The sequence below is a fragment of the Prinia subflava genome, chromosome 13 (assembly GCF_021018805.1).
Source record: "Prinia subflava isolate CZ2003 ecotype Zambia chromosome 13, Cam_Psub_1.2, whole genome shotgun sequence".
NCBI lineage: Eukaryota > Metazoa > Chordata > Aves > Passeriformes > Cisticolidae > Prinia > Prinia subflava.
The window spans coordinates 20,497,756-20,521,698 of record NC_086259.1 but is presented as its reverse complement, the minus strand read 5'-3'; the positions used below and the strand labels follow the sequence as shown (position 1 = coordinate 20,521,698).

Genomic DNA, 23,943 nt, shown 5'->3' with positions numbered 1-23,943 from the left:
CAGTTCCTAAAACAATTGCTAATGACAACCTGGCCTGACTGTTGAGCCTCTTCAGTTTACTCTCCACATACCCACCGAGACAACACACGTGACAACTGCAGACATGATCACACACCTTTCTTCACCTGCACTTTGGCCTCTCCCCAACTCCTGCTGGCATTCATCAACACTTCTACACTTCAAAACTAGTTCAGACCATTGTCTTTTTGTATAAAATGAAGATTTCTCTTTCATTTTATCCCTGGAGGTATTCAAGGACTGATTGGATACGGCCCTCAGTGCTCCAGTCAACAAGGTGGGGATCACTCAAAAGCTGAACTCAATCTTAGAGGTCTTTTCCAAGCAAAATGATTCCATGAAATACATTTGATATAAAACTACATAACCTGTGTACCTGTGCAAAAGTCAGATCAAGGCCCCAGGATGCCAATCATTTTTATGTTACAGATACCGAAAGGTAACTGTGCTGTTGAAAATTTATAAATAAAGGTCAAATTCTTCATAAAAAATGAAAAATCTTAACCTACAGCCTCAGAAATGTAAGACGAGAAAATTCTACTTCGTGACAACACTAACCTGCAGCACAGAATCACAGAACAATGGAATGGTTTGGGTTGGAAGGGACCTAAAGTTCATCTCACTCCACCCCTCCCATGAGCAGGGACACCTTCCAATAGATCAGGTTGTTCCAAGCCTCACCCAGCCCGGCCTTGGACATCTCAAGGGACAAAAGAATTGGGCAATGTATGGAGATTCGCTAACAGAAAAAACTACAACTTTCAGAGAACAACAAAATATCCAAAACAGGTAAAACTGAAAAGAATCCAACTAGTCCTAGACCCAAAGAACCACAGATTTCTTCACAGAAAGGGCTGCCCAGGGCACTGGTGGAGCCGCCATCCCTGGGAGTGTTCAAACACTGTGTGGATGTGACACATGAGGACAGAGTGGTGAACATGGAGATGCTGGGCTGACACTTAGGGATCTTAAAGGTCTTTTCCAGCCTCAACCATTCCATGATTTACACTTGGGTACGAACAGAGAAGCACTGGGGAACCCAAGGCAGGAGCAGTCTCACACTCCTGCACCAACACCTGTGGCAGGGAGCCTTTGGGGTGTCCTGCCCAGCCCTCCCAGCTCCAGAAGCAGATTCCCACACCAGTTCCCAGGAAGCAGCCCCAGCAGGAATCCTGTCTGCCCAGGTCTCACACAAAAGCACAGCCACAGCAAATGCTCCTGAAGGCACAACACGAGGAGCATTTCTTTCCATGGCAGAGCCAGTTCAGCAATTTTAGCTCTTCTGTTCCCACCTCCACCACCGGATCCGAGTGCTCCAGAGCCACCTTCTCCTGCACTCCTTGTGCAGCTGCACAGTAAGGGACCAGGAAGCAGAACAATGTGAGAAAATCCGATCAGAAGCACAATATCCCCATTATAGATCAGTTTCCCAATCCCATTCATCTCCCGAACACAAACAACAATTGTGCTGGCACGACTCAGAGCACAGTCCACGGGTGAGAACAGACGGTGAGGAAAAGGGGCTGTTCAGACAGCTCTGCCACCAGAATATTCAAATTACACCCTGGAAAGCTGCGAATTCAAAGTGCTCCCCCTACTACCAGCACCACACAATCATCCTGCAGCAACGCATTCCAGAGTTTTGTTTTGAAAGCCAATAAGGAGAGAGATTCCAAGGAGGAAAGGACATTTATGAGGCTGACACACAAGTTAAGGAACTTCGGTTGAATCCATTTTGTTTAAGTCAGAATGTCCTGAGGGCAGCTGGAAGAGCTGCAGGAGGTGGATGTAGGGATCCATCCCTCCCGGAACACTCAGCACAGTTCATCCACTGTGGCACCTTCTACCAGCTACGAAATGATAAAAATTGCTACAAAAAGAAGCCAAGTCTGATTTCTATTCCTACAACCTGCTAGTACTAGTTCTAGAGTTCTATGCTACTTTTATAAAGCATCTTTTCCATCCCTCTTCGATAATTTAGTCATTGTCTTACTAGAGTTATCCCTGGGATCACAGGAAGAAAAGAGTTCTGGTAGGGAAGAAGAAAAAACACCAAACCCCACGTTTTGTATCACAACTCCCAGCAAACACAAGTGGATTACAGTCAGTTCACATTTACGCATGAAGAACGTTTGAGTTTTGGCTATATGACATTTTTAGGGCAAAAGAGCTATTTATCAGACTACCAACATTCTTCTTGTTGCTACCAAATTCCAAGAAGTCTCTCAGTTTTACAGTCACTCCATTGTGGAAAGCAAAATCCAGGACATGAAAAAAACTTCTAACTGCACTTGCTGCAGCGCAAAAATGCCATTTTATTAGTACACGTGCATTATTGGGCAACTCAAAGTGAATGTATTAGCTAAATTAATCCCATCTTTAATCAGATTTGGTACCTGACATCTGATGAACTGCTTTAATTACACATTTTCACCTCTGCCTGTTGCCAATGAAGAGCCAACTTTGCTCTATTTGAATGCTGCAGATGATATTCAACCACAGGACAACCAGCCTCGAGGTTTTAGGTTTTATGCTCCAGTGATTTTTCTACTACATTACTGATCTGTATGCACATTTGGGTTGGTTTATGCCAAAAAGGACAGTGTGTTATGTAAAGATGGGAAAGAAACATACTACAGCCTAAATATTTTCAGCATGAAGTGATGCATATTTTTTTATATCTCTATTAACTTCTTAGCAGGAGATGCCGTCCGTCTGCAACGGTTACAAAGCATTTCTTGACTGATTATACATTATTTAATATTGACTGTACATTAAAAGACTGGGTTTAGTCTTCGACACGAGTCAGCTCCTCAGGGTCTATGGGATGAGCTCCAGCAACAGGCCTTGGAATCCACACGTCCCATTTCTTTCACTTTTAACTACAAACTACTAACTACTTTTAACAGCTACAACCAACATATAAAACATTTAGAGATCCTACTGCGGAGGCCTGCAAGTTAAGCTGAGTTTCACTATCATTTTAAGCAAATATAAGCTGCTGAAAGAACTAGTCCCACCTTTCCCCAAGGCCAGTTTCCACACGTCCCTTCCTTGAGTCAGCACAAGCCATTCATGAAGACCCACAGCAAACATAAGACACTCACCCCATTAAAAATCAACATTCCTCCTCCCCTTTTCCTTTGGGAAAGAATAAGGGAGAAGCTGAGTTAATTTTAACATGATCAGCTCCCAGTCCAGCTCACTGTGGCCACGTCAGAGTTGGCGTGAGCAGAGCCACAAGGAAAAGAGGAGCACACAATTGCCTGAACTGTGCACGTGGGAATTCATTCTGGCTGGAGCTGCTCGTGGAAACACACCTACAGGGGCAAAAACTGGAACATGAATTATTTAGATACCCAAAGAAAATATTCCATTTCCCCAGATACACATAAATGAAAAGAAATTGCTTGAATGAGTTATCGGAGCAGAATTTACATTATCGACTCACATGAGGGGTGAGTTCATGTTACCCACTCACACTCACCTGAACTGTGCGGGCTTTTAGAGTTTTGTTTAACTTTTTTTTACGAGAATATGAAAACAAAACTCTTAACTGAGATGGTGGTGCACGCCAAAACTTCTAACACATGGTGCGGGGACAGGCTGATGACGTAACTCAGCCTGTCCAGAGACAATACACCAGCAAAAAAAAAAAATCACACTACTACAATCTTTAGTCACTGGGTTTCCAAAAGTAATTCTGCATTCTTTTATTGCTGCGCGCAGACTTTGCCACTTTAACTCCAAAAAACCAAATTTCCTGTGTCGGACACCCCAGTAATTCTGCAGGCACCCCAACCTGAGCTCCTCCCAGGACCCGTCAGCGATGGGATGGGATGGGATGGGATGGGACGGGATGGGATGGGATGGGATGGGATGGGACGGGATGGGATGGGATGGGATGGGATGGCTCCCCGGGCCGGGACCCGACGGCTCCCCGGGCCGGGACCCGCAGGCACCCGGCGCTCGCAGGAATGCGACCGAGGGCAGAGCACTGGCCCCAGTTCAACCTGGGGCTGGATTCCACCCGCGGGGCGGCCGCGCTGCTAAAAGCAGAGCAGTTAGAAGAAACTCCCCGCACTAACACACCCTCATCATAAATGCATATTTGTGGTTCTCTCGCTGTGTTCAGACCTTTCCCTTTATCTCATCAGCTGTACTTGTACCCTGAGCCAGAGCACTTGTCCACAGGATAAACTTATCTGTATCTATCTAGGAAAAAAAAAAGTACGCTGGAGCGTGTTCTGATCAGAGAACCTTTTCCTAGATCCAGCTACAATCATACCCAGAATCACCTCACTACTCATCCTCAAGAAGTACATTCATTGGTTCTAAAGTTTAAATTGCATTTCAGCTTATCATCTCCTTGATCTTTTGTTGTGACAAAATATGAAGAGCAGAACTTGCTTTAACCTCTATAACCCTTCCCTGCGCTGTGCACTCCTGTCGTGGCATCTTGCTGGGATCAAGCAGCTCACTGTGACCACAACATCCTTCCCTCGACCTCTTCCAGCTCTGAACCCACATCCACGCACCGGAAGAAAAATACACTCTTGATTAAAAGGTTTGAGACTCTTTTCCAACGTGAAACGCTCAACCATTCCATTAAATACAAAAAAATAAAAGGGAACTCACAGTAAGACTGGGCAGCTCAAAAGTTCTGCTCAATGAACAAGTCCTTGGAGCAATTTTGTGACTTACACAGAACATTTTTATTTTCAATGTGTTACCAACCAACAATGCACACTTCCCAAATTTCCAGTGGGATAAATCCTAACTTCAATGGGGTTTACCACCTATATTTATGATTGAACTACCCTGTTCCAAAACCCTCTTCCTACTGTCGGCACTAGGACTGAAACCAAGTGGAACATTGTGCTGGGTAACTAAAGAGCTTTGAGTCCCTCTAGTAACATCCTAAAAAAAACTTACAAGCGACCAGTGATAACTTTAAAGAGAGAGATAATTACTCCCTGCAGTTTGAGAACTTTCAATATGTACTTTAATTCATTAAAGTATTTTTATTTCTTATAACTTCATCTCTTACCAACACACAACTTGGAAGTTAATGACCATATTAAAGTCCTAAAAAAATTAAATCTTTTCTGTAACAACATTAAACTGGTTTAAAACCTTCATTCCATGGTAATAAAGAGACTTTCCATTTATTTCGTCATATGGCCCCAGAATTGCTCCCCTCCCCAGCTGTATTGTGAGCAGTACAACAAACTACTGGTAAACTACTAACAGGTACTTCTAGTATCACAAATTAATAGTAGTGGATTTCAAGTCTTTTAAACACGAAAAAATGAGTTAAAAACTCTGTAGTACATAACACTTGTCCTGATGAACTTACCCATGTTCACGTGCACTTGTCAGAGCTCAAATTCGGTATTACAAAAACAGAAGTTAATTTCATTTACTTTTAAACCCACTTCACCCCTTCCTGGTCCGACTCCCCACAGACGATGATGCTTTACCCCGGGATAACGCCCGGAGATGCTCCGAGCTCCCGGCGCCGGCAGCCACGACCCTCCGCCTCCCGGGCTCTGCGCCTGTTTTCACCCCAAACCAGGGCATCCCGCCCCAAAAATCCGAGCCTGCTTGTTCCGCTGAACCGCGTTCCCGGGAGACTTCAATGAGCAGCTCTGGGGACCCCCACCCGCCCGCGCTCCCCGTTAGCTCCCGCTCCAGGCCGGAGCGTGTCCGCTCCCGCACCGGGCACAGCCGGGAGGGACCCCGGGAGGGACCCCGGGCGGGCCGCAGCCCCCCGCCGCCGGCCCCGCCGCCGGAACCTGTCGGGACACATTCTTGCGGCGGCCGTGGCCGGGCCAGGAATGCGGCCGGGGGAGCCGGGGCGGCCCCGCGCGGCTCCGGGGCCCCTCCGGACGCGCATCCCGGGGCGGGGGCAGCGGGCGGGCGATGGCCCGCGGGGCCCGGGGCGGCCCGGAGCGCGGGCCCGGCGGTACCGGCGCTGCCCCCCGCCCCGCAGCCCGCCACGGTCACTCACCCTTGGAGTAGAGCGACTTGGGGGACTCGAGGTCGAGGTCGGCGCTGAGCAGAGAGATGAAGTCCGAGGGCATCGCAGCTCCGCGGCCCGGCGGGGGCGAGGGGGCGGCGGGAGGAGGGGGGGGCCGGGCCGGGGGGGGGCGCGGCTGCCTCCGCCGCACGCGGAGCGGAGACACGGGCCGGGGGAGCGCGCGGTGCGCACGGCGGGGCCGCGGTCGGCGGGGCGGGCGGGCGGTCGGGCCGGGGCTGCGGGAGCGGGCGGCGCTCGCAGGGCCGGTGTGCAGCGGAGCGCGCCCGACGCCGCTCCGAGCCCGCTGCGCCTGCGCGGGGCACGGGAGGGGCCGGCGGGGAACGGCGGCGGCGCGGCCGCTCTGCGCCTGCGTGAGGGAGGACGGGACCGGCGGGGGCGGAGCGGCCGCGCGTGCGCACGCGGGGGGGTGCGGGGGAAGAGTCTGGAACGGGGGGGGGGGGCGATGGACCCTCAGGGAGAGCCCCGCACTGAGGGGAGCCAGGGGAGCAGAGACCCTCAGGGGAGCCCCGGGATCGGGGAACCTGGGAGAGCCCTCGGGATCAGGGGAACCGGGAGAGCCCCGGGATCGGGGAACCTGGGAGAGCCTTTCAAGGGCAGCACAGACCGGGCTGGGGCCTCAGGGGAGCTCTTGTGGGGCGCACCCCGGCGTGAGGGCAGCCGCCACAGACCCTGGCGGGAGCCCCCGCGATGGTCTCGGGGGAGGCCCGGGCTGAGGGCGGCAGCACCGGTTGCCCGCAGCTCCCGCGGGCGGGGCTGTGCCTCGGGGGGCTGTGCCCGGCCCTTCTCACCCGGTGCTGGGGGTCGTGAGGGCATCCCGGGGGTCAGGGCTGGCTGTGGTGCTGCCAGAGCTCCGTGCACCCTTAGGGCTCTGCCATGGAAACCCACAAGGCACAGCTGGCAAACCCACTGGCAGATACGGGCCCAAAAAAATAGCTATTTCCAAATACCGTGAATATGCAAAAGCAGTGTCAACAGTGCGTTATCATTGACACGGGTGGCAGCTGCCTTAGGAAACAAGTGCCCCACATGTGGGGAGTCGGGGGAACACGAGCACTGAGTTCCTGAGAGGGAGTTTGGGAGTCCCTTTCCCTGAAAGGTGTAAGAAGGGGGAGGAGGTGTGGAAGGGTGTCCCGCACAGACTTACAATTGCTTTTCCAAAATGTCCAAAATCTGCTTTGGAAGTGGGGAAAGGATGGGAAAGCGAGAGGTTGTGTGTGAGTGGATGGAGGTGCCAGGCAAGTGCTTAAGCTGTGAAAAATGGAGGCGGAAGGAGCTGTGAACAGCTGCCGCGTGCCTGCGGCGCCGCACAGGGTCCAGTTTCCCTGGGACACTGAAAGGTTGGCTCCTGTCCCTCCTGCTGCCAACTCCTTGCCAGTCTGCTCCCAGATCCCAGTGAAATCCCCCTCTAAAAACACTCAGTATCCTCCATGCACTCGCTGCAGCCCAACAGCCAGTGAGCAGCCCTTGAGCCCCACGCCCCGCCGGTCAGTCGGTCACTGTGGGATGGCCACACTGGTGTCACCAAGCACACGGCCACAGTCCCATGCTTGTGACACCACTGAGTTGTGTCCTTGGAGCACCGGCACTGTTCTGCCACGTTACCCTGTTCTGTTGCATCCCCTGCCCGCAGAGCGCCAGGCAGTGCCCGTGGTGTCAGGGTGGGACACACATGGTGCCCGTGTCTCAGAGCAGTGGCAGCTGCACGGTGCGGGGTTGGTGGCATTTGGAGTCAGTCTCCCTTTCATCCCAGACAAGCTGCTTTGATTCCTGGAACTGTCCTGGCTTTTCGTCTCCTCCACCTGACTTCATTCATGGTGTGGCAGGAGGGCACAGGACTCCAGTACATCCATGGATCTCATCCCTGTCCATCAGGCATCACACCTTGTGACCAGACCCTGCCCAGGTGTGCCGTGGAAGTCTCCAGGACCCTTCCGTGGGCAGTGACAGCTGGGATGCAGCTGTCCCAGTCCCCAGGAACTTTTAACTAGGGAGGAAACTCGTGCCATGGCACGCTGCAGTTTTGCTGCTGTTTCAGGGTGCTCAGCACAGCTCAGCCATGCATTGTTCAAGTCAGGCACCAGTGTCCTCCCTGGTTAAAAATCTTCTAGAAGGATTTGCTGTGATCACTGAGTCCCTTAGCAAAATGTCCAGGGATGAGGCAACCACAGCTTCCCTGGGCAGCCTGGGCCAGGGCCACCCTCACAGCCAGGAATTCCTTCCCAATATCCTGTCTAACCCTGCCCTCTGGCAGTGGGAAGCCATTCCCCCTTGTCCTGGCACTCCCAAATCCCGTTCCAGCTCTCTTGGAGCAGTCATACTCGGGAGAGCTGAAGGGAAAGGCTTCCCTTTGGCAATGTCAAACCTTCCTTCAGAAGGAAAGGGGGATTCACCTGTGCCAGGGAGGGATTGCCCTGCCCTGCAAGGAGGGAAGAATGTCTGTCCATGAGGGAGAGCTACTGCTGTGCTGGCACTACAAAACTGAATTGTTTGGGAGGCATCCAGGGAAAACAATAAGCCTGTAAGACTGTGCTATACTCACCTCCTGTCTGAGTGATGAGGGAGACAGAGGCTCTTGGAGAAGGTGCCACCACCAGATGGGCTGTGGTGGGGAAGGAAAACAGATCTTAGTCCTGAAAGGGAAGTGGCTGAGAGAGCACTCTGAGGGACAGAGTGCTCAGGGATGAGGCAATTCAGGGTAGAGAAGGTGCCTTTGAGAAGCACAGGCATTCATGGCTGGGCACTGAAATGCCAGCACTGAAAGCCCGGACACTGCTGGCCCAGCAGCAGCAGCTCCACGACAGCTGCTGGAGCGTGTTTAGCTGTGAAGAGCTTTGCAGAGTCCTGGGAAGGGCAGAGCAGGGAGAACACAAATAACAACACAGAATCAGGGGTCAAAGCAGAAGAAAAAGGAGTCCTGGTGCTCTGTGGAGTGAGGCAGGAGCAGCCTGGCTGTGCAACCCCACCTCTGCTCACCCAGCCTGGGGGAACTTCCAAAGCACTGCCCTGATAGCAGCTGGAGAGGAGAGAGGCCCTGGTGCTCCCAGCATTTCAAGACAGGGAGGCTATGGGCAAAGGCCAAATTTGGAGAAAGAATAATTCGGGGTTTTGGGAGGACCAAACAGTCCTGGACAATTAGAATTATAAAGGACTAAATAAATTATTAGTCAGTCCGTGGTGCAGCAGAGCAGCAGGACTAGGGGAAATAATGACACAGAGGCAGGTCAACAAAGCACATGTACAAGGCTTCCCAGGATCCAGTCAGAGCCATAAAACTCCTCTTGTGGGCCCCAGAACATGGAAAAGCCATGGGAGCAGGCTGCAGCAGTTCTGTGTCATTGAGGTATTTTCTCTCTTTATTATAAAGTTCCTCTGCCTGCAGAAGCAGCCAGAGAGCGGCAGGTGTGAGGGGGAAGGAGCCTAAGCCGGGATCGTGGGGACAAATTTGCAGGTGCCTGCAGAATATCACTAACCCCGTCTGCGATTCCGGAGCCTACGTAGGTGTTTTATTTTCTAACGGTGTTAGAAAGACTGTCAGAAAATAATTAGGCTCTGTCAACAGTTCCCCTATTCCCAGATTACTTACGACTTCCTGACTCATTAGAGCTGCCGAGGCTGGCAGGAAACCTGCTTTATAGTAATTTCTGTTAGTGGTGTCCCTGGAGGAGAGACAACACGGTGAGGGTGACACCAGCGTGTGACACCAGCGTGTGACATTGGCGTTGACTTCACCCTCGTGATGGAGGCAGCGGGGCCGTCGGGGTTGCGCAGGGCAGTCAGGAGACACGGTCCCCCTCTGTCCCCATGGTGGTGACAGGGAACAGGACACTTGGCTGCAGGGCCGACGCTGGGCAAGGTCCAGCTTTAGGTGCACGGGATTTGCTGGTGTCCTGAAAATGTTCCTGGTTCGTGCGGGTTTTAAAAACAGAGGGGAAATGTAAATCCCATTAAAGGGGTCTTTCCATTTAATCCTGGAATAAAGCCACCACAGCCTCCCTGTCCCAAAGTGGGAGCTGTCACGTGCAAACACAAGCTGGCTGTGTCAGGACTCTTCTGGGGCCCACTGGCCCCTGAATTTTACCATCTCTGTTCCAGACATCCTGCAAATCCTCCTCGGTGCTGGGAGGAGCAGGACTATGCACAGTACTGACCCTGCAGTGCTTGGAGGCAGATTTAAAAATAGTTCAGAAATCTTCTGTTTATTTCTCTGATTTTTGGACCCAATTCCTCTAGATCAAAGATAAATAAAGTTTACAGTGAGACGGTGCTTGCCAAGAACATAAAGCCCAACCTTCCTCCCCAAAACTTGTGCTTCCCACTCAGTTCATGCCCTTTTTCCCTACATTATCTCAGCTGAAATCCAGGACCAAAGGAGATGTTCCCATTGATTTTCCATGCCCTTTTCCCCAGTCAGCACCTTGCTAACCTCCTGCTCCCTCCCGTGAGGCTCCGACCAAGTATTGCTTCCCCGAGGCTGCTGATGGTACCGCAAGATCCATAATTAGGCAAATTTTAAGAGCCTGATTCTGCTGACAGCCACGGCAGTGGGATGTTACATCCTTTTATAAGCAGACATGCAAATAAGAGACAAATTCTATGGTCTCCATGTCGTCTTTCCATTGAAAACAACCCTCCTACACGCTCTTCTCGTGGAGGTGTGAGTGTGGGAGTCCTGGGACCACAGGGCAGTGGTGCCGCTGTCACACACCGTGGGGCTTCTTCCCCTGCCCATGGCTGCTCCGCCACTTGCTCATGGCACTTCCTAAGAGGTGATTTGGGATTATCAGGGTGATGTAGGGAGCTGCCCTGCCGAATATCTTGAGCCTCCCATTGTAATTACAGCATGGAATACTGTATGGAATCAGGAGCTGTTTGTGCAGTGCTTAGTCCCAAACTGCTGCTCCCCCAACACCCACAGGGACCATCGGGTCACTCGGCCACACATGCTGCCGACCATCCTTGGCACAGGCTCAGCACCAACTCCTGCCAAGGAAAAGATTTTTCCTCTGCCAACAGGAAGGCAAATCCTTTGTCTGCAGTAGCTCACCAACACTGGATATTTGAGCCCTGTAACGTGGGGGTTACACACCCCAGGGTAATGGGGATGGAGTCATTAAACATCCCACACCTGGGGGAATACACCTGTTTATTGTACACCTTTATTGAACACAGCAAACACATAGCCTGGCACCTCCTGCCAGGCAATCTCCAGGTACAAGAAATGGCATTTTGTGGGTGCTTGCATCACAGAACATGCACCAACTCCCCCCAGGAACACCCTCAGACCTCCCACCCCTCCTCCACAAACCACCAGCCCAATTAACAGTTACATTCTGCGTCATCAAGGAACTTGGGGTGGTGGAGAGGCAGAAGAGGCTGGCACTGCACTCCCGGGCAGCCCTACCACGCTCACACTAACCACAGGAGCTGCCTCCGTGCTCATATTTCCAGTTCCTCACTCAACCTCTCCTCCGCAGCACCTGAAGGAAGCGGAGCATAGCCCAGATTGAATTCCACCCACAGAGGTTTCTGTGGGGTGAAAGCTGAGACAGCTTTGTCCCGGCATTGTGCGGGGACTGGCAGCAAAGACGGGCTGTGCGGGTTCAGCATGGGGACAGAGCTTGGCAATTGTCTGTTTTAATCCTTAAACAAAATGAGTAAACAAGCTTTGTTAATGCCTCTCTTGCTGCCCGAGCAGTTTCACACCTGTGGGACCCATCCTTGAGCCAGCCAGAACAGAACGAGCAGAGGTGGCTCCACCACCACACCAGAGAACACCCGGGGAGCCCTGGGCTCTCTCCAACCCGCCCCATCCCAGACATTCTGCCCCTTGCCATTAATGGACAAGTGGGAACGCTTCACTGTGGCTTCTGCAAATGCATCTCAAGCACCCTGAGGTCTTTGAAGAGCTGGCACATGTGCAGACAGAGGCTACTTGGGGTTCCACAAGGCACTGAACAGGGATCTTACCCGCTCCAAGAAGCCTTGGAACAAGACTGAGAGTCTCCCCATGGCAATTAATCCATTAAGAGCAAAAAAAAAGGGTTCCATAACATATGGGAATTGACAGACAATTTCCCCAATAGCAGACAGTCAAGAGCTGATAGCAAGGGTCAATGATGGCAAGTTATTTAGAGCAACCAAAATGCAACTGAATGTAGAGAGTGTCAGGAAAATGGTATTAAAAAAAAAAAAAGTCAAAATCCAGGTAAAAGTGCTGCCTATGGAGAAAACAGGTGTGTTTCCAGCATCATACCTGCCCTGTTCCTCAGGCAGGCCTGGTGCTCCTGGATCCAAACCAGCTGTGGAATCTTGCACTGCCCTGAACAACCCCAACTCAGCAGGGTGATACTGTTGCCAACATCTGCCTTCCAGCTTCAAAACCTTTCCCTAATACGGAATCCACTCTAAACTTCCCCAAAGTGAGCTCATGGTTCACAATTTTGTGTTAAATGTGAAGGCAGCCCTGGCAGTGCTCTTGCTCCAAGTTCCCTGGCCTTCGGTTTTACAAAGGAGAGTGTAATTCCACATCCAAGAATTTCTTCTACACAATCTTCTGGAGGACACGGTAGTTTTGTGGAAGAGAGAAGAATCCCCACAAGCCCTGGGAGGTTTTCACAGCAGGACCCCAGGGTATGAGCGCCCTTTTTGCTGCAATCCCAGGGGATGATCAGCTGTGCTGGAGGTTTGGATTGAAAGCCAGTGTTGGTGGCACAGCCCTGCCGAAGGGCAGCGGGCTCAGGACACCACTTCCCTTTATTTAGCAGATCCCAAAGCCCCAGATCAGTGTGCTGGAAGAGCTGCAAAGGTTCCTGCCTCAGCACGGGAAGCAAACTGTGCACTGTCTGCACTTCAAGGCCGACTGCATAACACACCAAAACAGGGCAAGAGCTCTCCTCTCTTCCCAGACAAAACCAGCATTATCCACAAATCCCAAATGCATTTCTTTTCCCTTTTCATTTTGGGAGAAGAAACCAGATCTAATTGTTTCCCCCATATGGTGCACATTCACAGTACGTAAGAATGAGTTTAGTTTCCCATACATGTGTCAGATCATGACCTCAGGGAGAAAGAAGAATCTGCATTTCCAGAAGCCACATGCCAGTTCCCACTGGCTCTGCCACGCACAGCACGAAAACACCCAAACCAACCAGCATTCGATATAAGTTGTTCACAGGATATACATTCCAAAGGAACAAGTACAAATATTACAAAATGAACAGAAACACTTTTAAAATCCATGTATTTGTTTAACCGTTAAAAACAGACAGGTACAGAAAGAGGTGGCCAAACCAACAATTCCCTGCCACTCCAATTAGTGCTGCCTGCACGCTCTGGGAATGTTCTTGTGGAACCAAAGCTCTGAACATCTTTTCTGGCAAGAGCTGGAGAAAACTGGCAGATGATTCCTGACTGTGTGAAGGGCTGAGGCAGAGCCACAGGCCCAGGGCAGCTCTTTCATGGTGTCTGGCTTAACGCAAAGGCATTGAGAGAGAGGCTGTCTGGGGGTTATGTCAGAGAGAGAGCAAGAGAGAGAGAGAGCACGGGGGACACCACACCAATGTTAGGGAATACTGGAAGTTCCTCTTTCCCTGCCACTGCGAGAGGGAGGTACAACAGATCTGTGGGTCCCAGAGTTAGGATAGAGTTTGGAATCAGCTTGGTCCCATGGATATCAACATCACTTCACAGATTCAGAGCTAAAAGCAAGGCAGGAAGGCTAAGGGCAGCAGAACTCCATGTGTTGCACACACACACTCTCTCTCCCTCTTTTCAGGCTGTCTGAGGCCCCAGCAAAGCCAGCTCAGGAGCTTTTCCCATCCACCATGTAATAGCGATACATTAAACCTAAGACCAGCGCTCCAACGATGGGGATCAGCCATGTCGACCAGAAACTACGGGGAGAGAAAAAGAAACAACAAACTAAAACGTACACACCACAGAAGCCAGAAGAAAGCATCCAGTTAATAATCCATTCCCAGTGTCCATCCCTTGTTACACATCCAGGGAACACGTGGGAGCTGTGCCCACAGGCTGCCCCCTAACCACGGCCACAGCGCGGGCAGGCGCTGTGCACAGGCTCTGCCAGTCCCCATGAGAGGCCCAGTGTGGCCTCATGCCTTATAAAATAGCAGCTGGATGGCTGAAGTTTCCAGCTTGGCACGTCCAGAGACCAGTGGGGGGGGTTGTTGTTGGTTTGGTTTTATTTTCCTTAAATAAGTCAGGCTGTAATTTGTGTTGTACAAACAGCACAGTTGACTCAAGGATGGCAACAGCTACAGCTGTGCCCCAGTAAATCTGCCTTGCTCAGACTCCACAGGCTCACCCTCAGCAGCCTCCTGAGCAAAACCTTCTGCACGAGCTGCAGCAGACCAGGGCCCTGTGCTGGTTTTAAGGATTTTCAACTAGACAGGGCTGGTCATGGTAAAATCCTTCTAAAACCCACCCGTCACTGCGTTGTGCCACCCCTCGGCCCACAGCGACCACCCAAATAACCCCTGTGGTTACAGGGATGCAGGCACTGCCGTGCAGCACCAGCACAGGGGCAGAGAGCCCCAAACACTGCCATGCTGGCTCTGCCCAGCGCAGAGCAGAGCCGGGCTCGCGGCCAGGAGGGAGCTGCACCCTCTGGCACTTGCTCTGGAGTATCTGCTTGCCAGAAGGACACTGCAGTACATCCCCGGGGATCTCCCTGCCCTTTGGAGTTAACATGCAGCTCTAGAGTCCCAGCCCCTCCATTTCCCACTCTCGTTTTCAGGAGATACTGTACCTTGTTTGGCCTGAGGATGTCCTACTTGGCTTCTGGAGGAGGAAAGAGGGAGTTAGCAGGGGAACAAAGAAATATTAAACGTGTGCTAACAAAACAAGCCTGAACGTGTGATTACAAGTAACTCTCCTCTCCCAAACACCCCCTGTCGACAGTGTGGATGCTTTTGGGGATGTTTGCTGTCATCTTTATATTCTTTCCATCAATCCAATCTGTCCCACCCAATCACCAACTTCATGCTGGAACTTGTACCCCTCTCAAAGCAAGGCCTTGCTTCTTACATCACAGTTTGGGGTGGGTTTGTGCTTCCCCCTTATTTATTTGTACACTACTGATTCTCTCTCTTGCTGCCATCTTTAAATTACACTGGAACCTCCTTTTAGGACAGATGATGCCCTCTGGAGAGAGCCCTCAGCTGTGCATAACGTGCTGGAATTTTTGATCAGAAGAGAAAAATACTTGAATAAAGTCTTTAACTCAGATCCAAGGGAGCTATCTGCTCATCACTGCTTTCTGTGCACATTTTCAGCAGGTGATTCTGTTTATGAATCCGAGTTGAATTAAACAATAAATTTTACAGTGAATATATACATAATCACACAGCTCCATGTCATAACTAAGCACAGGCTTTACCCAGCCTGAGTTATCTTGATTTCCCTGCTGACAGTTCCCCTCTGGACTCCTGCTGTTCTGCCAGTGGTCCTGCTCCGAGGAAAAGGTCCTGCTCCTGAAAGCCTTGCTGAAGGCAGAGCTGTGCCCTGTCCAGGCCTCCCAGCCCAGCCAGCTGCGAGGCACATGTTTACCTCCCAGCTGGGATTCTATTTATTGCCTTTCCCTCTCCCCATCCCTTCCAAAGGCATTTTTGCAACACTCTGCCCTGTTCTAGTCCAGGAGTACCTGAGTGTTAAGCAACACCACTGATCCCTGAGGCAGTTAACAGAGAATTCCTGTTTGCCAGCCAGCCCCTGGCCGTGTGCTGTCTCCTGGCTTGAAGGGAACAACAAGGAAACCAGTTCCGTGGTCAGGACACAGCCAGAAATGCAAAAAATGGTCTGTGGCTCAAGGTGTGGAAAAAACATTGCTGCTGCCAGCAGAGAAAGGGCACAAAAACTCACTTCCAATTTCCCACTGAGGTGCCCACTGAGCTTCAGAACAAAAACAAAGGTAGAATTTGCTTGGGAAATTTATTCATGTGTAGTTTGCGTAAACATAAAGCCACAAGCTCCACAGGAAAAAAAACGTGGAGGAGAAAAAAGCCTCCAAAAGACATGTGACATTAAATAAAAGCAGAAAACTGAAACGCTGAGAGCTTACCTTAGAACCTTCCTTTTCACGATCGTTCTGTCAGGGAGAAAAAGAAGAAGAAAAGAGGTAAGTGCTGACTTCAAAGGCAAGCTGCAGCCTTTATGAGGGAATTGTTCTGTACAAAGGTAATTGCCTGGGCTCATTTTTCAAAGGAGTCCTTCCTTTGGCACCCAAAGGCAGGCAGGAAAGTGGTGTTTGTGCCCCTGGGAACTCTCACCCTCCTGAGCTCAGAATTACAAGGCAAAGGTGGATTACGCTTCCACCAGCTACAGAGGGAACCCATGAATTCAGCTTAAGTGCCCCAATTTAAATGAAGCGAGAAATTTGTCCTGAATGGTGGAAGGAGAAGACTAATTTAGTTCAGCTTCCCCAGCAGAAACCCTGGACAATACAGGGACTGCCTAAACCCCTCAGCTACTGACTCATTTCACAAGACACCCCTGGGTGTTTTTGTCTGGGGGCTACACCAGGCACTCACCGGGTGGACCTCTCCGATGTAGTACTGCTTCAGCATTTCCCTGGCATCTGTGGAATGCCCCACATCTTCAAAGCTCTCAGTGGCATCTCTGCCGGCTTGCTCAAGCAACACCTCTTCTCCACCTGGGTGCTGGAAGAGAAGAGTCCAGGTGAGCCCAGGTGAGCCCAGGAGTGGTTGCAGGAAGGCACTGAAGATGTCACCAGTGTTCCTCCCAATCTGCACCGCTGGATGCCTCAACCCACAGCAACAATAAAATCTGCCAGAAGAATTCACAGACACCAGGAGGAAAGGGTATTTTATTTCTTCAGGTACTACAAAAATTATGTTTGGCTGACTCTGCACACGGATGTGCAATAGTGAACTTGATCCTGTGTGCAACCACGAGTGACACCGGGGAAGGAAATCATGAAATCTCACAGAAATTATACTGTTTAATATCATCCCCTGACTTCAGAGACCCAGAGCTCCAACAGCCAAATCCCCAGGGAGCCCACAGTGACAGTGCCACTGCCGTGGGTGGCAGCCAGTCACGGCTGGCTCTCAGATGGGATGAACTGACACAAACCCCAGGCGTGGTTCCGTCTGTGCTGGGCTGGGCTCTGTCCACTGTTGATGCCACAATTCCAGGAGCAGCCTGGCAATGACAAGCACCAAACACAGACCTAGCAAAGGACAATCCCCCTACAGCCAGAGTGTGAACCACCAGCTAATCCAGTTCCACCAATAAATGGTCACACATCCCAGGGCACGCACAGGGACTAACCCAGTTTTCCAGGGCTTCAGGCAACCAGCCCTGAATTGGAGAGGAGATGTTGGGCTACATTTGAGATCAAAGGACCAACACACCTGCTTCTCTCTGTCATATCCTCCTCCTTCCCACAGACACAGAGCAGTTGCCACCCCCCTTTTCCTTCAGTTTGTCTGCTTTTGCTGCCAAAAGGTTGAATATTGCCACCAGGCCATCCCACTTCCTACCAAACACAGAGGAAGGATAAAATCCAAGAGAGAAGGAGAACAGTAAAGTTCACTCTCCTTTACATCTCTGGCTCTGAAGCCTTTCTATGCACTTGCTAAATCCACAATTATTTATTAGTGCACATCTGTCTTTCACTGCAATCTCCAAGCCTAAAAGAAAAAGACCTTGAAAATATTTTGGCATCTCCTATTTCTGAAGGGCTCTGTCCTCCAGACAGCACTGCTGCAGCCAGACAATTCCTACCTTGTCCTACCCCAGCAAACGTAAACCCAGACTATTTGTACAGGAAGTCACAGACTCTGCCACAAAACTGCCCAAATCTGCAGCTCGGCTGCTGCAGGAAAACATGGAAACAGTGCTGCAAATGATGGAGGGGGAAACAACTTCCAGGGGAAACAACGGCTGCAAAATGTCCGTTTCTGACAAGAAGCAGCCAAGAGCAAACCAGAGGGAGAGAGGTGACAATAAAATTGGACCTTCAGCACACACACTGTGACTTGGAACTGAGGGCACGCAGCAAACGCCTCTGGGAGCACATCCCAAACTTCCACGGGGAGGGACTGGAGTCCCCTCCCCACAAACTCCAAGGACCTGTCTGCAAATGCCTGGGAACTGCTGGTACAGACCTGCTGGAGACACAAACGAGCTCAGCAGCAACACTAAGCTCCAGGACTAATTAGATCACTGTGTCAGGTAAGAGAAGATCATCAGGTTGAGGAGGGCTGAAACTTCCATTCCTAGTGCCCAGAGTCAAAGAAATAAACCAAGAGAGGGAAGATAATTCCTGTGCACTAATCGTGTGCCAGCACCATCCAAGCCAGAACCAAGGAGCACAGTCACCTGGACGAATGATCCACACATCCTGCACAGCACTGGGTGCAAGGCATGGAAAGAGTTTTCCAAAAACACCTCAGCAAAGCTGGAGCACATCAGCAGGAGGAAACTCAGACACCTGGTGCTCCTCCTTCTCTTGAAGAACACTATACCTGAAACCAACTGAGTGATTTGGGTCAGCGGTGTCCCAACCCAGGCTCCTTCCACTTGGAAACTGGAAATGGATTCCTGCTCACACTTATCACGAGGATCAGCATGTGCTGAGACACAGAGTTGTGGGAGCTGCTGTGGCTTGTGGCCTCACATAACAGGCACAAAAGCCTCCTGGAGAAACAGGGCTCTCCAGACTCTCCTAGTCATGTGTGAAAATGGAGAGAAACTGTATCCCTCTAGCAAAACTGCAAATAAATCTCTTACAGATTGCGCACAGAAGTTCAGATTTTGATACCGTTGTGGTGAATATGAGCCTGACAGACCCCAGAGCACCCACAGGAGGTACAGCTGCCTCCCTCCACCCCATTCACCCCAAGCACACAGCCCCCCCTGCTCCAGCCACAGCCTGCACGTGCTTATCTAGACCACTGCAGCCAGGAGTAATAACAGGTATCCTGCTGTGGTCCAGTTACCCAGATTTGGGAGAAAATAGATCACCTAAGGCTCTCTTAGATTTTAAAAGAATCCCATTTCATTTCAGGCTCTCACAGGCTCTCTGAAGCACAGGAGGTTGCACCTCCCAGAATCACCTGCAACATTTCAGTTGCTGTCTTTGCACATCTCCTGGATTTGGTTCGTGTTCTTATAATTCAGCAAATTTTGTTATGTGATAGATGTCTCGTTACTCCAATTACACATAGTGTGAACTGGAAACTGAACAGGTCTACGCCTCCAGCAGCACATGGATTTCGGGTTAGCTGACCTGCAGTGTGTAATTTGCAGGAACCGTGAAGCCAAATTCGGCCTTTTAGCAGTGACTTCTTCAGGATTGCACAATCCCCCCCACGGAACGTGCCAGGAGTCTCAGCAGTCCCAGCCAAACAGTCTGTGAGCAAAGGCACCAGCAGATGCTGCAGGGAGCCCAGGGGGCCGGGGGACCCCAAGGGCACCGCTCTGCAGCCCGGGTCCCACACAACTGAAAACCAAACAAGAACTTCCAAACCACACACGAGCTCCTGGTTCCCATCAGCTGCACCTCGCTCCCCGGCTCTCCAGAGGGTAACAGATAGGAAGAGGATTTTTGCCAATAAATTAGGCCTTGATCTACAGCTCCCCTGTGCCAGCAAGGGGTGTGCACAGCACAGGGTTGTGTCAGCTATGCTGGCACAGCTCAACAGTGCCCTTATTCTTCTCCTTCTCCCTCGTCCAAGTACGTGCTTTTATGTCAGAAAAACACAAATGGGAAAAAGGGCCTGGAAAGGACAGAGTGAAATATCATCTCAGGGTGAAACACCATCTCAAGGTGACATTCAGGGCACTGCTGAACCTGGCTTGCTGGAGGGACTGAAGTGTTTTTCTGGGCTCACTTATAATTCCAAAGGTGTCCCAGGGAGCAGGTCCCAGACTGCATCTCACAGAGAACATCGAGGTGAAGACTTAACCTCCCTGCAGTGTCCACGCTCTGAATCACAGCACAGACACAAGTGTAAGACAAGATTTGCAGCTTGTGCAAATCCTGTCCCAACCTCCAGCTCATTCTGGCTCTTCCTAATCCCTAACCCAGCATTTTCTTATTTTATTATTATTATTTTCTTATTTTCAAACTGCCCTGCCTGGAGAACAGGAGGCTCAGGAGGGACCCTCTGCCTCTGCACAGCTCCTGACAGGAGGGGACACCCAGGGGGGTTGGGCTCTGCTCCCAGGAACAGGGACAGGACAGAAGGAAACAGCTTCAAGCTGTGCCAGGGGAGGCTCAGCTTGGACATCAGGAGGAATTTTGTCATGGAAAGCGTTGCTCATCTGAAGGAGCTGCCCAGGGAGGTGCTGGAGCCCCCATCCGTGGCAAGGCCTGGATGTGGCACTCAGTGCTCTGGGCTGGGGACAAGGTGGGGATTGGGCACAGCTTGGACTCCATGGTCTGGGAGGGATTTTCCAGCCCGGACAATTCTGGGATTTGGTCATTTTCTGGACCCAAAGAAGAAACCAGATTGTGTCCAACTTTATAAATAAATACTGAGATCTGCAGAGCAAGGCACAGCCTCCAGGATCACTCCCTCCTGCCTGATGCACCTCTACCCTCGCCACTGTCACTCCACAGCACACAGGCTTCCACCACGTGGGCCTGGAGGGAAGCCAGAGCTGAGTTCAGACCAGCAGAACCAACAAGCTGGAACACGTGCATCTCAGTGAGGTGTCTTCTTTGGAGCTGGTTCAGCCCAACCTTTGTACATTGCCCTGCAAAGGCCACAAAGTCTTTGCTGTTATTTTAAGCTGGGATAAACCCCTTTGAAATTTTCATAGAACCACAGAATCACAGAATATCCTGAGTTTGAAGGGACCTACAGGGATCATCAAGTTCAACCCCTGACCCTGCTCAGACACCCCAACAACCCCACCCTGGGCATCCCTGGCAGCGCTGTCCAAAGGCTCCTGGAGCTCTGGCAGCCTCGGGGCCGTGCCCATTCCCTGGGGAGCCTGGGCAGTGCCAGCACCTCTGGGGGAAGAACCTTTCTCTGATATCTACCTAAACCTCCCCTGGTACAACTTCACGCCATTCCCTTGGACGTTACTATTTTGTTAATGTTTATTCCCACTCCATTTCCAGCTCTCAACAGTTAGGACACCACTCTGAACCTTCTCAAAATCAGAAGATAAAAGCAGCGCATCTTGAAGGAATTTTTGTCCCCACAGCAGAGGGACCTGGAGATTTGGCAGCAGCTGCATTGTTTGCAGACAGCTGGTGCTCGGTCCCCTCCGGGCAGGCAGCAGTGGTGGCTGCGGTGTCACTGTCACCTCCTCCGAGTTCTGGGGTGCCCCCGCAGGCTTCACATCCAAACTGAAGTGCCCCGTTCACCCTTCGGGATGCGGAGTGAGGTCCTGTGACTGAGGGAAACCCGCACCTCCCCGGGACCTGCCTGAACACATTTCCTGGGAAATCTGGAATCGCCTCAGAGGAGCCCAGCACAACCCCTGCCTCGGGCTGCCCTGACCCGCCATCCCCTCCGCCCCTTGGACATAGAACCGCGGGCAAGAGGCCCCCAGAGACCGCACAGCCGGGCCGGGGAGCTGCCCCAGGGACACCGGGACCCCCCAGACCCCGGCGGGGCCTGCTCGCCCCCTCCTCCAGCACCCGGCCCGGCATCTCTGTCCCCACGGCAGTCCCTGACCCCCAGGGCCCTCCCCGCCCCTCTCGGCCTCACACGGCCCCAGCCTCTCCCCGCTCCCCTCGGCTCCCAGAGGCCGGGCAGCCCTCACTCCAGGCCTCACCTCCTCCAGGAACCGGGTGACATCGTAGACGCGCCCGTGGATCACCAGCCAGGCCTCACGGCTGGAGTTCCGCTTCGCCACCTCCTCCAAGGTGAACACGGGCGCGGGCCCGTCCCCCGCCGCCGCCACCGCGGCCTCTCCGCGCCGCCCGCCCTCCATGCTGCCCGGCGCGGCTCCGCGGAACGCGCCGCCTGACCCGCGCCGGCCGCCGTAGCGATGGCAACGCCCCGCGCGGATTCCGTTCTGTCCGGGGACCAATGGGGAGCAAGCCAGAGGGGGGCGCTGCCGGTACAGCCAATGGGAGTGCGCGGCGGCGGGCGTGGGCCAATGGGGAGCAGCCGGGGCGAAAGGCGGGAAACGGCGCGCGAGCGTGGCCTCTGAGGCGGCACCGGGAGCGATCCCTCAGCCCAGCTCCCCCCTCAGCCCCGCTCCCCCCTCAGCCCCGGGCCCTCAGCCCCGCTCCCCCCTCAGCCCCGGGCTCCTCAGCCCCGCTCCCCCCTCAGCGCCGGGCTCCTCAGCGCCGGGCTCCTCAGCCCCGCTCCCTCCTCAGCCCCGCTCCCTCCTCAGCCCCGGGCCCTCAGCCCCGGGCTCCTCAGCCCCGGGCCCTCAGCCCCACTCCCCCCTCAGCGCCGGGCTCCTCAGCGCCAGGCTCCTCAGCCCCGGGCTCCTCAGGCCCTGCTCACTTCAGCCCCTATTCCCCCAGCACTGGCTCCGAGCAGCCCTGCTACGCCCGTGCCACCGCAGAGTGCAGTGCCCGTCAGCAGCCTGCCCTCAGCTTTTCCACTGTTCCTTTTGGTTCTTCCTGCGTGTATATAAAATAGATGTGATCCCACAGCCCTTTGAACCAAGCCGGTGGCGGTGCAGCACATCCCCAGGTCCTGACCTTTCCCAGGTTGCAAAGCAAAGTTCACATTCAGGCCTGAAGCACTGGGTAATTCTCTCCTCCTTCCAGCCGTGTTGAGCAGGTTCAGAATCAGAGGCCGTTCAGGGACCCGAGTAACTCATGAACCCAATGGTTTCCCTTTATGAACTGGCATTTGTGGAATTTATTTCCTTGCACTTGCGGCACAGGTACAAGGCTGGGCAGTGGATGTTTGTTTAACAACTGCTGAGGAGGCAGAAACGCTGTGTTGTCAGTGCTAAACTGTGACCAGCACTGGCTAAAGGTTAAAGGTGTGTGCAGGGAGAGTCCAGCAGGCTCACGGCCGGGCAGGTCACAAATCCCCCAGATCCTAAAGAGAGCTCAAGTGAAGTTCTCTCTTTGGGCAAGTCCATACATTCACCTACCCAGATACTGGGGCATTAAAAGCTCAACCTGTTCTGAAACCTCTTCACAGTCACCTAATTAATATTAAATATTGAGCTGCTTTTTTTGATCCTTTCTGTCTACCTCCTCCCGGTCATCAGGGCCCTTTCCCTGGTTCTGTGTGTAACCCAGGATCCTTGGACATGGCAGTGTTCCAGCTCCTTGTTGTGCCCAGGCAGCCCAGCTCTTGGCACCTTTCCAAACCAATGTCTTCCCTTCTAGATCCTTCCCTGCCCAACCTAGCTCCAACAGGAAGAGTTACTTTTGCTCAGATTGGTGCAGAGTTTCTGTAATCTACTTGATGTGTTTCTTGGTAAGTGCCTTTGTGCTTCCTTCTCTCCATCCCTCGTGCCTGGAGGGTTTCTCTGTGGATTTTCAAAGGAATCTCATGACCCTCCTCCACATCTCCCTTGTCCCCTGTTCCATTGCTCCCTGGTTTCCTGTGGCTCTCCTTTCTAAGGCCAGAATGGTCTTGGAAGGGACCTTAGAGCTCCCCCAGTGCCACCCCTGCCATGGCAGGGACACCTTCCATTGTCCCAGGTCTCTCCAAGCTCCCATGTCCAGCCTGGCCTGGGGCACTGCAGGGATCCAGGGGCAGCCACAGCTGCTCTGGGAGATGTTGTCCTGTCTGGTGCTCCAGCACAGTGAGAGCAGAGCCTGGTGACCAGGACCCTGGTGGTTTTCCTGTTCTGTTTCCTGCTGTAACTCCTCCAGAAGGATGTGACAGGCACGAGACCACAGCAACATGCAGATCCTGTTCCCTGGAATATTTTCTTTCATCTGTAATCACTTCATCAAA

The 23,943-nt window shown here is 52.3% G+C and overlaps 2 protein-coding genes across 4 annotated transcripts in view; both read right to left on the bottom strand.

Annotated features, from left to right (window-relative positions):
• The window catches only part of NFAT5 (nuclear factor of activated T cells 5), a 54,522-nt gene extending 48,338 nt beyond the window's left edge, over window positions 1–6,184 (bottom strand). For all 3 annotated transcript variants that reach the window (XM_063410560.1, XM_063410559.1, XM_063410561.1), the window contains exon 1: window positions 6,032–6,184. In XM_063410560.1, coding sequence (XP_063266630.1) covers window positions 6,032–6,104 — 73 coding nt within the window. In that variant the 5' untranslated portion in view covers window positions 6,105–6,184. The remainder of the gene's footprint in view (window positions 1–6,031) is intronic.
• Window positions 6,185–13,284: 7,100 nt separating this feature from the next.
• Window positions 13,285–22,049, bottom strand: LOC134557575 (cytochrome b5). Its single transcript, XM_063410698.1, has 5 exons — window positions 21,839–22,049; window positions 16,609–16,737; window positions 16,140–16,166; window positions 14,829–14,860; window positions 13,285–13,953 (listed from the first exon to the last, which is right to left on the bottom strand). Exons 1-5 carry the CDS (start codon window positions 21,995–21,997, stop codon window positions 13,863–13,865), a joined length of 438 nt encoding a protein of 145 aa, XP_063266768.1. The 5' UTR covers window positions 21,998–22,049; the 3' UTR covers window positions 13,285–13,862.
• Between the last annotated feature and the right edge of the window lie 1,894 nt (window positions 22,050–23,943).